This window comes from Cricetulus griseus, chromosome 2 (assembly GCF_003668045.3).
Source record: "Cricetulus griseus strain 17A/GY chromosome 2, alternate assembly CriGri-PICRH-1.0, whole genome shotgun sequence".
Classification (NCBI taxonomy): Eukaryota; Metazoa; Chordata; class Mammalia; order Rodentia; family Cricetidae; genus Cricetulus; species Cricetulus griseus.
The window spans coordinates 340,194,929-340,208,457 of NC_048595.1; the positions used below are offsets into that span (position 1 = coordinate 340,194,929).

The 13,529-nt window shown below is 40.7% G+C and overlaps 1 protein-coding gene across 4 annotated transcripts in view; it reads left to right on the forward strand.

The window, feature by feature from the left end:
* Positions 1-13,529, forward strand: part of Dab2 (DAB adaptor protein 2) — a 49,857-nt gene that overhangs the window by 32,730 nt on the left and 3,598 nt on the right. The window contains exons 8-14 of one of the 4 annotated variants that reach the window (XM_027401357.2): positions 30-83; positions 480-542; positions 5,304-5,960; positions 6,996-7,149; positions 11,191-11,817; positions 12,305-12,414; positions 13,214-13,281. In XM_027401357.2, coding sequence (XP_027257158.1) covers positions 30-83; positions 480-542; positions 5,304-5,960; positions 6,996-7,149; positions 11,191-11,817; positions 12,305-12,414; positions 13,214-13,276 — 1,728 coding nt within the window. In that variant the 3' untranslated portion in view covers positions 13,277-13,281. The remainder of the gene's footprint in view (positions 1-29; positions 84-479; positions 543-5,303; positions 5,961-6,995; positions 7,150-11,190; positions 11,818-12,304; positions 12,415-13,213; positions 13,282-13,529) is intronic. The other 3 variants (XM_027401359.2, XM_027401358.2, XM_027401361.2) reach the window with 3 other exon arrangements.

The window sequence follows — 13,529 nt, forward strand, 5'->3', positions numbered from 1 at the left end:
ACCCTTTAATATTTGCCTGTTATTTACAGAATGGGAGTGAAGCCCTAATGAACCTTGATGATCAAGCTAACAAACTGAAGCTGGTATGTTTGGGATGTTTTGTCATTCTCTGGATATGGGTTTCTACGTTCTGTAGAGCTTGCTAACACTGGACCTATATTGAATCCATATGAAAATTCAATTTGGACAATTATTTTCCTATTCATTCAAATAATATCTTTGTTAGTCTACAACAGTCTTCTGGGTAGGTCACCAGACTCTAATATAGTACTTCTTTAAGGTGTTGACCAGAGTGATGTCCTTGGGGACAAGCCTATACTTCCTGACATAAGTAGGTTAATATCAAATATGTATGAAATCAACTACAATCCAATTATGACAGCTATTTTCAATAGTTTAGGACACAAACAATTACAATGATAGACAAAATAATTAATTTTAGTAGACACATCTGAATCTAATCCAAATACTTTTTTAAGGGTGTTGACCAGATGGATTTGTTTGGGGACATGTCTACACCTCCTGACCTAAATAGTCCAACAGTAAGTGTTTTGTTTTTAAATTTGCAATGTAATTGAAATAACATCTATAATCCCAAATTTACAATTAACTAGAAAGCTTGAGCATTTCATGGAAACTTGGAATGTCTTGATTTTTCCTCAGGAAATAGAAGTGGCTACTGGAAAAATAATTTGAATCTTAAGTCACCTTAGGAACCTACCATTACCAATTTGGATATAGTAGTATAGCATAGAGGCTAAATCTCTGCCACTAGCCAGTAAGTGTGTTCCTTCTTAGCAATTACTTGGGATCAGAAGGAGGAACTAAATTATAATTCTTAGCATAAGTCTACTTGAAAGAAATGTTTATTAAATAATAAATCCTAAATTGTCTTAGTTTCTTCATCTTTTTCTGCTTTTCTTTTTTGTAATCTAGCAGCATGAGTTTGACATGAAATAAGAGTTAAACACGGAGACAGGCATAGTGGCACCTGCCTTTAATCCCAGCACTCCAGAGGCAGAGTCAGGTGGATCTCTGTGAGTTCAAGGCCAGCCTGTCTACAAAGCAAGTTCCAGGATAGCCAGGGCTGCACAGAGAAATCTTGTCTTGAAAATCAAAAAACAAACAAACAGACAAAAGGGAGTTAAACAAGGTTCATTTTATGATTAACAAAAGTCTCTTCATTTTATGAAATTGCTAGTTTTTATAGAGTATTACTATATATCAAGTCTTCTCAATATTGATGAATCTGTGTCAGCCATGTGAGAATATAGCAATATTTTCCTTTATTGATTTGAAAATATTAGTCCAGAAAGAAAACTCACTTATGCTCAGATTTAAGGTTCAAGTCTTATTTTTAGATAGTCTATAAAACAGGCCTCACACAGAAAAATTCATGTCATTTTGTATCAACTTTTATTATTTATTTCCTAGTTTCCTGAGTACCTGTTACTGTCATAGCGGCAAGAAAGACACACATTAGTGTTATCGTCAACATTTCTGTCTAGCAAGGACCATGTTAAGACTAGTGACAAAGCCAACTGAATGATGCTAATTACAGGATGTTCACTTAGCATGCAGATTCAGATAATGCTTTCAAGGAAGGGAGTTTCTAGACTTGAACATCAAAGACAAGAAGGCAATATCTAGGCAAGCAGAGGATTGATATATGTAGAATAATGGAGAAAATGTCTGGATAAGACTCTCTTAAATCAGGAAATTATCAAGTAAGTTTTCATGATGTGCAGAAGATCTCGGGAATTGAGGTGAGTCAGAAAGAGATGGGAAGGATTCTTACTTCCCAGAGTACTATAGAGAAGCTCAGCAGGTATACCCTCACTGCATAAATCCACTGAAGCATGGACTGTGTACATTCTTCTCTGTACCTATGCATAAAATCATACTGTATGATTGCATCTTAATATCCTTGCAGAGCCTACAATAGAGGAGCTAGAAATACCAGGTAGTCTTCCAAATAGTGAGCCCTTCTCTACTCACTTGCCCATGGCACATTCATTCTTTATAATCCTTCTTAGTGTTTTCAGGATAAGATTTTTGGCATATTAGGTTAGCTGATGCTGGAAGGACCATCCTAGTTCTGAGAGCTTTTTTGATTTTTCAACAGTCTTGGCAATTCTTTATTAGTAGGTAAAAGAAATCAATATCTGTGCAATCATCTTTCTAAGTGTTACACCGAAACAGGTCCTCCAAGAAAGAGGAGAGCTCTCACAGTGGAATTGCAGAGGAAGAAGCAAGAAAGCACTTACTTCCTTGACTTTTGTGGACTTTTGAAGCACTCTGCATACAAAATGAAAACACAGAATGGATGATCCTTATTCTTATTCCAGAGTTCTTGCAAACTAAATATTTTTATTTTTAGAAATTCAAGTTTTAGCTTAAAAATAAGTTAAAATAATAAATATAAGCAAAGTAGGTAATATCTGGTAAGTTTTTCTTTTAAAAAGAGGTCTAACAGGACTATGTGTTGGTTAGACTTTGGCGACATGTTCTTTTGCATTGACTCCAGATGCAGAGGTCACAAAATAGATGTTTCTCTGAGTAGTAAAACTAGCATGCTCAGAGTTTTTCAACTCTTACAACAACTGCTTCGGGGAAATGTATAAAGTGTAGAAGAAAAATACCCAAATTAATTAGACTCTCTTAGTTATCCCTAATGGCTGTAGCTTCTACCAAATTGATGAACAAAGCTTTTATGCACTTCAATAAAGTGTTGACATCCCTTAGAACATAACTTTTTTTTTGCAAAATTACTGGAGCATTATGTTTCACGGTGCCTAAGAAAGAAAGAGAAAGGGGGAAGAAAGGGAGGGAAGAAGGTACAGAGACAGGCAAAAAGTGAAGGAGGAAGAGTAGAAATATAGGAGGTATATGATCTTTAACTTTAAAAACCTGACCACTTGAAAGACTACAAGAAATGATCCACCATCATAGAGATTAAGCCTGGCATAAGGGGATTAGATTAGTGTACAAAGTTTAAGTAATATGTGTCTGTATACACATTTATACCCCCATAAATGGCATGAGGTAGACAGAGGTAAAACTGAAATATCAATAAGAAAAGTGTAAAGAAAAATCTGAATTTGAGCTGGGTCATTGAAGTTTATAGTGCAATAGATAGTAGCTACGGTAAATTGAGTGGGGTCCTACCATGTAGCATTCCAAAAGCTGATCTAAAGAAGTTGGTTTTAATGAACATAAAGAATGGCAGGAAGCCAGCAATGGGGTTGAGGCTTCAGTAAGTAGCCATCTCTAGGAGGCTATCTACCCAGAGAAGAGCAGTAGATCTCAGTTTCCAAATATTGCCTTGGTACAGTCTTCACACCCTCTTGTTCACTTTCGTATCTGTCTGAAGGTGTCAAGTGGTGGTCAAGTGGAGTGTTGACAGTCCATAAGGCTCTGACCTTGGGAGTAGATGAGGAGTCTTCCATCTTTCCAGTCTAGTCTTTTAGTTAGACTTTTAAGCTTGGATCGACAACAACCCCAACCTGAGGAAAGCCTTATACATTTTGCTCGTAGGATGACTATTCAGAAGTCTAATACTGTGACTCGTTTGATGTCTTAAGAACTTCTTCTGAAGTGTCTGGAAAGGAGAACTCTGCCAGCTGTGATCACCCCAACTATACTAACCTAGAGGTGGCTCTTAACAAACAAATAAAACACTGAAATCAAGCTTCCAGAATGCATCTTATCCCACCTTTTGATTGCTTAAAAATCCACTCATTAAGAAGTATTCCAATTCATTTGTTTGATTACAAGCTTTTAAATTTAAGTTCTCTCTGTGATGAATTCTTCTAGTTATAAAGAGAAAATCAGGCTTTCAAAAAAAAAAAAACCCTGATTTTATGTTTTCAAGTAAAAAAATAAAAATAAAAAGAGAGAATACAGTTTGGACCTGATTACAGTTTGTGCCCTCCTCTATGTCACAAAAGAGAAATGGGACTTTATTCTTTTCTTGAAAAGGGCTACTTTTGAATGCTTTTTGTACTTATTAGCTGAAAATGGTCACATTTTTTCTAAATTGTTCCTGTCCCAGTGATCAAAACAGTTCTCCACCCAGGTTACTGCTAGATGTCTACTTCTGCTTCCTTTCCAGCTGGACAGCGTTTCTTGTTTACAGTCTATGGCTGACATAATTAAGCATTTAATGGATCAAAGTCAGACAAAGAGGTCTTTCCCAGGGTAAATAATAATTAGTTATGAACTGGAATAAAAACATGTCAAATTGATCAAATTGGTGGCTTTGATGCTAACAATTTTCATAAGACAAATGAAGAAACCAAACAATTAACATCTATATTTTTCTCATGTAATAGAAAAGAAATGGAGTTAGTAGAGTTATGCATTTTGCATGCTTTGAAGAATAAACCCTAGACCCTCATTTTCCCCTTAGTTATTAGCTGACTTTAATGCCTAATAGGTGAAATCGTTGCCACAATACAGGAAATAGGAGCAATGTTCTGAAAATATTGATTAGATGTGATCAGTATTTTGAGTGTCACATACATGAAAAGTTATGTCCAAGAAGGGATGAGGGTGGTAAAGATGAGAGGTCCAAACTTGGCTAGTATCTTTAGTATGGTCTTTGTCTATTCAAAGAGTGAGACCTACTGACCAAGATAATGGAGAATCTTGTTTACCCCCAGAGGGAAGAAATACAGTTGACCTTAAGTTTCATCACAGCCATAACTATGAAATCTGGAGTTGTGGAATGTAACTCAGTGGTAGAATGCTTACTTGAGATACTTGAAGCCCTGGGTTTAATTCTCAGCACTGTACACATGCATACATATGGTACACATATGAATATTAACCTATATATTTGCTCATTTAGAGAGGTAATGTTAGAGACTTTTAGAAAAAGGACTATGGACTGTGTGTTTCTCAGGTAGGAAGCTGGACCCAGTTACTGAAGTCAGTTCATAGGTCCAAACAGTATATTCAGATAACCATTTACAGTGAGTCCCAATTAATTCAAAGGCATCAGTTGAACCAATGCAGATAATGAACCTAGCCCATCTGAATGAATGGACAAAGGAGAGGATGAATTTAGCAAGATTTCACTCAAGGAAGAGCAGACCCCATGGAAAGTTATAGCTCACTGAGTAAGGAACTAATCCCCAGCTAGTAAACACTCAGGGAGTTGATGGGAGATGGTAATAGTCCCAAATTCTAATAGGAACCCTGGTAATCCTTGTCGTTTTGATGTAGTTTTCTCATTTGAAGTTATAACATGGACTAACACTGTCTCCCTCTTTCTCTCTTTTTTTCCCCAAATGTGCTAGGAAAGCAAAGATATCCTGTTAGTGGATCTAAACTCTGAAATCGACACCAATCAGAACTCTTTAAGAGAAAATCCATTCTTAACAAATGGCGTCACCTCCTGTTCTCTCCCTCGACCAAAGCCTCAGGCATCCTTCTTGCCTGAAAATGCCTTTTCTGCCAATCTCAACTTCTTTCCCACCCCTAATCCTGATCCTTTCCGTGATGATCCTTTTGCACAGCCAGACCAATCGGCACCCTCTTCGTTTGATTCTCTCACATCTTCAGATCAGAAGAAAGCGAATTTGAGTAGCTTGTCTACTCCGCTGAGTAAAGGGCCCCTGAACGGTGATACCGATTACTTTGGTCAGCAATTTGACCAGATCTCTAACCGGACTGGCAAACAGGAAGCTCAGGCAGGCCCGTGGCCCTATCCAAGTTCGCAAACCCAGCAAGCAGTGAGAACTCAAAATGGGGTATCTGAAAGAGAACAGAACGGCTTCCATAACAAATCTTCCCCGAACCCTTTTGTGGAAAGCCCTCCTCCCAAAGGACTATCGGTACCGAATGGCGTAAAGCCGGACTTGGAAAGCTCTGTCCAGTCCTCAGCACATGACTCCATAGCCATTATCCCACCTCCACAAAGTACCAAACCCGGAAGAGGCAGAAGGACTGCCAAGGTGAATTGTCTTTTCCACATACCCATTAGCAGAGTGCATGCGCGGTACCAAAGGGTGGTGTGACGCAAGCTCTCGCCCCTGCTGCTCTTTTAGCTTCCTGTGTGGCTGTGATATAGAAGGTGGGATAAGACACATCGGCCCTCCAGGAATATGCCCCTCTAGTCAACATTCTTCCTAAGCTTGCCAGCAGTGTTTGTCACATCTGCTTTCCGTTTGCATGTCTTGTCACTTAATACTAAACTAAACACAAGTTGTTGTTTTTTTTTTCCATTGTTAATGCTGCTATGCTTCTGTACCTCTGGTAAGTTTGATTGTCATGTTCTGGGATGGGCGGGAGAGAGTTCTTGTGATTCCCTTGGTCCTGTCCCCACACTAACACATATCCTGGACACCCATCATCACTGATGTCCATGGTGGTGGTTTAAAATTCTCAAGTCTGTCTCCTCTTTTAAATGTAATCGTTGATTTAATAACTCATTGACTTAGAAACTTACACAAATGCTATTACCAACTTCAGTCAAAAGTGACTCCAAGTGCAGCACCCATAGGTGATTTTTAGAAGCTCTCATGGGAATGTGCAGTCTTACCTAATAATCAAAGTAGTATTGCCTCTGTTGAAACTGATTGAGATCGAACGGATTGAAGTTATTCAGGATACTTATGTTGCCCTTCCTTTTCCCAGCTTCAAGTTTTTGCCAATAAGGAGACCAGACTGACATAAAAGGATAAAATGAGAAAAATAGATTTCATTTTGCAAGTCCAAAGTGGTATCCATTAGTCCGCTCACTACAGTCATCTGCGTCTCTTCCCCCACCACACACACACACACACACACACACACACACACACACACACACACACAGACACCTTACCTTTGCTCTTTTATTTATTGGTGTAAGTAATCATTTGCCAGTAATAATAGAAGATTTTTCCTTTATGTGGAGGTTAGCTTTGGGGTAAGGAGTAGGAGACAGATGGAAGCTGTGTTTGCCTTCAACCTGAGTAACTCTTCTCCCTCCTTCCCCTCCTTGTCAGTCTTCAGCAAATGACTTGCTTGCATCTGACATCTTTGCCTCAGAACCTCCAGGCCAGACGTCACCCACAGGACAACCTGCAGCCCCTCAGACCAACCCTTTGGATCTCTTCAAAACAAGTGCTCCTGCCCCAATGGGGCCCCTTGCAGGTCTAGGTATGTTTCCAGAGTTGGAATTAGATGTGGCTGCTAATGTCACTCATAGTGATGACACGCTGGAGTAGACACTTCCTATGAGGTGGGTATCAGATGGGAGACCTCAAGCAACACTCCTCGAGTTTACTCCTGCATAGCCTACACGCCTGTGACATTCCTGCCTAATAACTGAAATTCGGCTCTCTGAGCCGCTACAGGACAAGAAGTCCATTTTCAATATTTCCTGTCCCTGAACAGCTGGCAGTGGCTTTCAGAAGACAGTTGTAAGGGATTCTGAAGTCAGACCGGTTTCGATGGTGTAAAGGGGATGCATCCAGAGAGCCGTATGTGCTGTCTACATGGTAAAAGTAGGGATATGCAGGCTTTCCATGCCATTTGCCTTGATAGATGGAAGTCTGTCTCCTTTCGGGGCTCAGATCCTCTCTCTTATGTAGGTTAAGCTGGAAGTAAGGCTAAATCATAAAGTGAAAGTCTAAGTTCTGGGCTCAGCTCTGCCCCTAGATCTAAGTAGGCAGGGAATGGACACAAATCCTGACACTTGCCCCTTAGCAATTCATAATTAGTCATTTTTCTAGAAGAGCATCTACATAGAACTAGGAGGTAAATATTAGACAAAGATAAAGCTAGAAGGAGCATAGGTGTTTCCTTAGACAATGGGATGTGCTGGGGTGAAGATGTATTTCTGCCGGATCCACTGAGCTTTTGCTGCAGGATGAAGGTAAAGGGACACTGACTGAGGTCTGGTCCTGTTACTCTTCCTCCACAGCCTCTAGTCCTTTTCAGGCTTCAGAAACCCCAACAATAATCTTTGCCATCCTGCTGGGGATTCCCTTTGTTTCTTGCTTCTTGGCTCCTGTGCAAACTCAAATAGAATCTGGCTTGGGAGGTGGGGGACCAAGGATGAACTAGGACTCTCTGGCCCATTGGTAAGATTTGAATGGAGATCATGGCTTTTCCTAGTTTCTGTAGAACCAGCCACCAAGATCCCTTTTCTTCTTGTATTTCCTTTCTTCTCTCCTTTGCTGTTTCCCTGCAAAAGAGAGCAATTTCTTTCTGTCACAATAAGTCTTAGCATGTCCGGAGTAGGGATGAGAGAGGAGTTGTTACCAGTGCTGAGTAGCTGAAACCCAGGTGAGTGTGAGCAGTCCATAGGTGCCAGGCTCGATGTGATAGCACCGAGAGACTCTCCAAATATGTGGTGCATTTTGGAAGCCTCCTTTTTGCATTGCTCTTTCCCTGTACCCACAGGGAAGCAGCTGTTGTCTTTCCTCCATAGAAAGGCAGAGAACTTGCATTCAGGGGCTGTGACTAGATCATATCCCAGAGCTCTGTAGTCTAATGTCAGTGCCTTGAAGAATTCGTACAGCCAATATTTAGCAAGTCAGCCTGAAGATACAGCTGGACCCTATAACTGTTAATTTATTCAGACGAAGTGAAGCCTTTTGGCGATGTGCCCCTGTTGAGGCCTTGGGGTATACAACTGCAGAATACTGATGATTCTTCCAAGTTTGGACATGGAACTCAAACTGAGCCCCACAGTGTAGCCCCTGTCCATTGGCAGTGATCCTCAGCCAAACCATGGAAGGTTGTAGGTCTGGCTTCCGCTGGACCCAGCTGGGGGACTGTCTCCTCTTGAGATCTGGGAGGGGGGTGTGGGGAGAAGGCATTACAGTAAGCTGAGCCCTCGGCTTTGACTTGTACCCTGTGTTTTGATCTAGCATCAAAAGGTAATAAAATTAATGCTTTATGCCTGCACTCTCTTTTTCCTCATTCCTTGCCTCTACTTTCTCCAGCTGGACCATAAATGTTTTAGAAACATAATGAGTGGAGTCTGGGAGACGGGAATGAAGGCTGGCACAAATGCAGCCTTATCGAGCCCTTACTTCCTGGCAAATGTAATATTTTTCTTTTTGACAAATGGCACTCCCATTGATACCATCTATGACTAGAGTTAAAGAAGTAGTTCAGGACGAAGGGCGGTAAATGGGTGCTTCCTTTTTATATATTTATTTTTACACTTCTGAATGGCTGGAATGTCCAAATGGCTCCTTCCTTCCATTCACAATATTAAATGGTTTTGAAACATTGTCAATAGCTTTGCTCAAACCTAAAGCCACTTTTATGACTTTATAAGAGAAGCCATGTCTTGGCTTCTTCAAATGTGTTCTATAATGCAACAAGCCCTGCCCCCTGTATCTGTGAAGTTACTACATGAATTAGCTTCCCATTGAACAAGTAGTTGCTTCTAAGGCTTGCTGTGAAGAGGTCAAAAATGGGAGAATAATGTACTTCGGTCAGGGCCAAGGCTCATGAGTTTATCCCTTGGATATGGACTGTGAATTTTCCATATTTGATTATATGTTCTTGATTCAGTTCCCTCATGGACAAATAGGCATGCTGATTAAGTAAGGAGGCCATTCTGGGGGAGTGGAACAAATGTGTTCCTGACAACATGCCAGCATTCAAGATAATAAAGGAATCAAATGCCAAAAAGATCAAAAGAGATGACCTTATGTCAGCCCCCTAAACCCCATTTCAAAGTTCTCATTCTGAAAAAAATCAAATCATCAGCAACAAATCTTTTCTATCCCAAGTATCCCAAGTTTGAAACCTTTTCTTGATTGAATTAGAAAATGGATAATGAAAAAATGCTGTGGGATGACCCTTAGAACAAGTACGTTTCAAGAGTAAAACAGCACCGCCCATGGCTAAGGATGAGGCTGGACTGGAGTTAGTTGATGGCAAGTGCTTTGGTTTTTTTCTCAATGGTGATGGTTTACAGATTCATTAATTAATGCAATTGGGAAGAGAGAGTGAATGTCCTGTGTTAGAACAGGGTGCATGGCATGATCGAGAAGTCTGAGTTCTCATGAGACGACTACATCCTGAAGAACATGGCAGGGAGGCAGGCCCTGGAGATAATACTCTCTGACAAGAGGCCACAGTTACCCAAAAAGGGGCTGATTCTTCTTATAACTGCTCCCCTCTAACTTCTGGCAAAGTTTAGTGAGTGACACATGGCAGGAAGCACTTTTATTAGAAGCAGCCATCCCAGGATAATAGTCTTTCTTCCATTTTTATATGTAAAAGTCTAAACTATGTGGGTCTCAGCTAAATTTCATCTTCCCTTCTTATAGCTGTGTCGACTTTGGCAGCATTAAAAAGCAGGGGACCTTTGAAACCGGAGAGATGCTCTTTGAGAACTCATGTCCATTTATGATAACTGGTTTCCATAAGTCCTCAGCAGGAGCCAGCTGTTAAATGCAAAGACTAAGTAGTGGCTCAGAGCAGTGATTTATCCTAATTAACTACTTAATAATCCCTGTGATTTGCACATTTGTCCACTTGACAAATCAGTTCTTACTGTTTTAAAGTTCTATTCAGAGTATTGGAGGCTTACCAATACATTTTTGAGAAACATTCTTTTATTCATGGTTAGGAACTATTGGGGTGTATTACTTTTCTAACAAGGCAAATAAAACCACAGGTAGAAAGAACATGCAACGAGCGTTTGAGCGTTTGAACGACAGTGGAGCAGTGCTAATGAGTTAACCTTGACAGTGATTTAATCTCTTGAAGCCATTATTTCTATGTCAGCTTCAAAACTTCATAAAGTTGTTTGCCTTGGGAATGGTCTACAAATATGCCCAGAAAGCCATGCTTCTTAAAAGTCAAGAATCCTTGTCAAAGGGACAAATACAGCCAGAATATGTTAGATGGATGTTTGAAAATGTCACAATTAAACTCACAATTTAATGCAATTAATACATCCTTATAAAAATAAAATAAAAGAGCTGGGTTGTGGTGGCGTATGTCTTTAATACCAGCACTCTGGAGGCACAGACAGGTGGATCTCTGTGCATTTGAGGCCAGCCTGGTGTACAGAGAGAGTTCCAGGACAGGCTCCAAAGCTACAGAGAATCCCTGTCTTGAAAACTCATAATAAATAAATAAATAAATAAATAAATAAATAAATAAAATTAAAGAGAAGAATCCTCTGCAAGCTTGTCTCCTGATAACACTTTCTCCCTCTTTCTTCAGGTGGTGTCTCAGTAACACCCCCCCAAGCAGGACCTTGGACACCTGTTGTCTTCAGTCCTTCTACATCTGTGGTCCCGGGAGCCATAATAAGTGGCCAGCCTTCAGGTTTTGGTCAGCCAATTGTTTTTAGTGCAACCCCAGCAGTTCAAGTTTGGAATCAGCCTTCATCGTTTGCAGCCCCAGCTTCCCCTCCGCCCCCTGCGGTCTGGTGTTCTCCCGCCCCTGTGGCACCCAATGCTTGGTCATCCACAAGCCCTCTGGGGAACCCTTTTCAGAGTACCACCTTTCCGCCTCCTGCCATGCCCTCTCAGGCTACTCCTATGCTGTCCTCTGTTCTGGCCACACCTCCTCAACCACCTCCCAGAAATGGCCCCCTAAAAGACATCCCCAGTGATGCTTTCACTGGCTTAGACCCACTTGGGGACAAAGAAGTCAAGGAAGTGAAGGAAATGTTCAAGGACTTCCAGCTGCGGCAGCCACCTGTTGTACCCTCAAGGAAGGGAGAGACACCTCCAACTGGGACTTCCAGTGCCTTCTCCAGTTACTTCAACAGTAAGGTCGGCATTCCTCAGGAGCATGTAGATCATGATGATTATGATGCCAATCAACTGTTGAGCAAGATTAATGGTGAGTTTGCTCACATATCTGTCGACCAATGTTTCAGCTGTCATACAGCCCCATGGGGATCTCAGGGGACCCTTCCATGTCTATCAATAGTTCACTTCCTGCTTCTTCAGGGCTGTGGTAATTTAACCATTTACCTCTCACAGCCCTTTACCTCCGCCAATCCCAGGGACTGGCCCCATGCTGCCCCCCAGTGACGGTTCTGGAAAGGGCTCCTAAGAGCTAGAGAAATGTGATGATGGATTGCGTGTGACATTTGAAGAGCTAAATGATAATCTAGTCCTCATTCCACAGCCACAAGCAAGGAACTTCTGAGTGTCTTCCACTTTAGATAAGATAGATGTATCTTTCTGTTCTGATGGATGGATAGAGTTCTGGTATATGTAGTGATTTTTATTTCACTGTTGTAAAGAATTCAAAGGCAAGCCAGTCAGGGAACATATGTTGTGTGTAGCTTGTCTACTAACTGTTTGGGTCCCTTGCCTTCCAGAACCACCAAAGCCAGTTCCCAGACAAGGTCTCCTCTCAAGTACCAAGTCTGCTGACAATTCACTCGAGAACCCCTTCTCTAAAGGATGCTTCAGTTCACCACAGCCCTCTGTAAGTATCAAATCCTAGAAGAGCATACTGCATACCCTGATAACTTCCTGAATCTACCTTCCCTAGGCAATTACCCTTCACTGAGAATCCCTATTTGCCTAGGATGTATTCTTAGGAAACTTCACAGTGTGGACATCTAGTCAAGCTGAGTGAGTTTATGTTGCACGGGCACTACCATCTCCTGAACTTGAGGAATAGTACCATAAAAAACCTTCCTTTGTATTTTACTTACTCCATCTTGTGAAAACATTATGGCAGACACTGAATCAGAATAGACTCTTAAAAACCTTTAAAGATAAAAATCCTGAAAAAAATAAAACTTCTGTAGTCTATAGTTCTATACCTCATCAAAACAATTCTTCCAAACTGAGGGAAGCAAATGCAATTCTCCATAGCCTTGACTTTGAACAAACAATATGTACTGTCCATCTCCAAGCAAGTAGACGAGAATCACTGTAGACATGTACAATTTCTGATTGGCTTATGATCCAGTCAGTGGTTCTCAACTTGTGGGTCTCACCACCTTGGGGGTTGACTGGCCCTTTCACATATCAGATATCCTGCATATCAGACATTTACATTATGATTCATAACAGTAATGGTATTACAGTTCTGAAGTAGAAATGAAATAATTTTATGATTGGCGGTCAGTCACCACAACATGAGGAACTGTATTAAAGGGTCACAGCATTAGGAAGGTTGAGAACCACTGCACTAAGTGATATTTAATGACAGGTTTAATCATTTGTTTTTTTCTTATGACTACAATAGTGTTCATTGTGTTGTTTTTATCTCTTAGGTGGCTTCTCAGCCTGCCTCTTCTGATGCCCACAGGAGCCCTTTTGGAAATCCTTTCGCCTAACTTCCGTAAGTGGAAGAACCTACTTAGCATTTTTTCACAGTGGGTGAATGGTGAGAAACCGTGATACAGAGGGTAAAGGGTGAGGTTCTAATTTTAGAATTGGAAAGATGCTAAGTATGTGTAATTTGGAAGTAATGAGACTGAGCATTTAGGAAAGGAATTCCTACAAGCAGTAGTCAATCTAGGAGATACAAATTTCTGTCTTGTGGTTTTGATTCTTCAGTTCTGTATGGAAGTAAATTCAATAGAACAT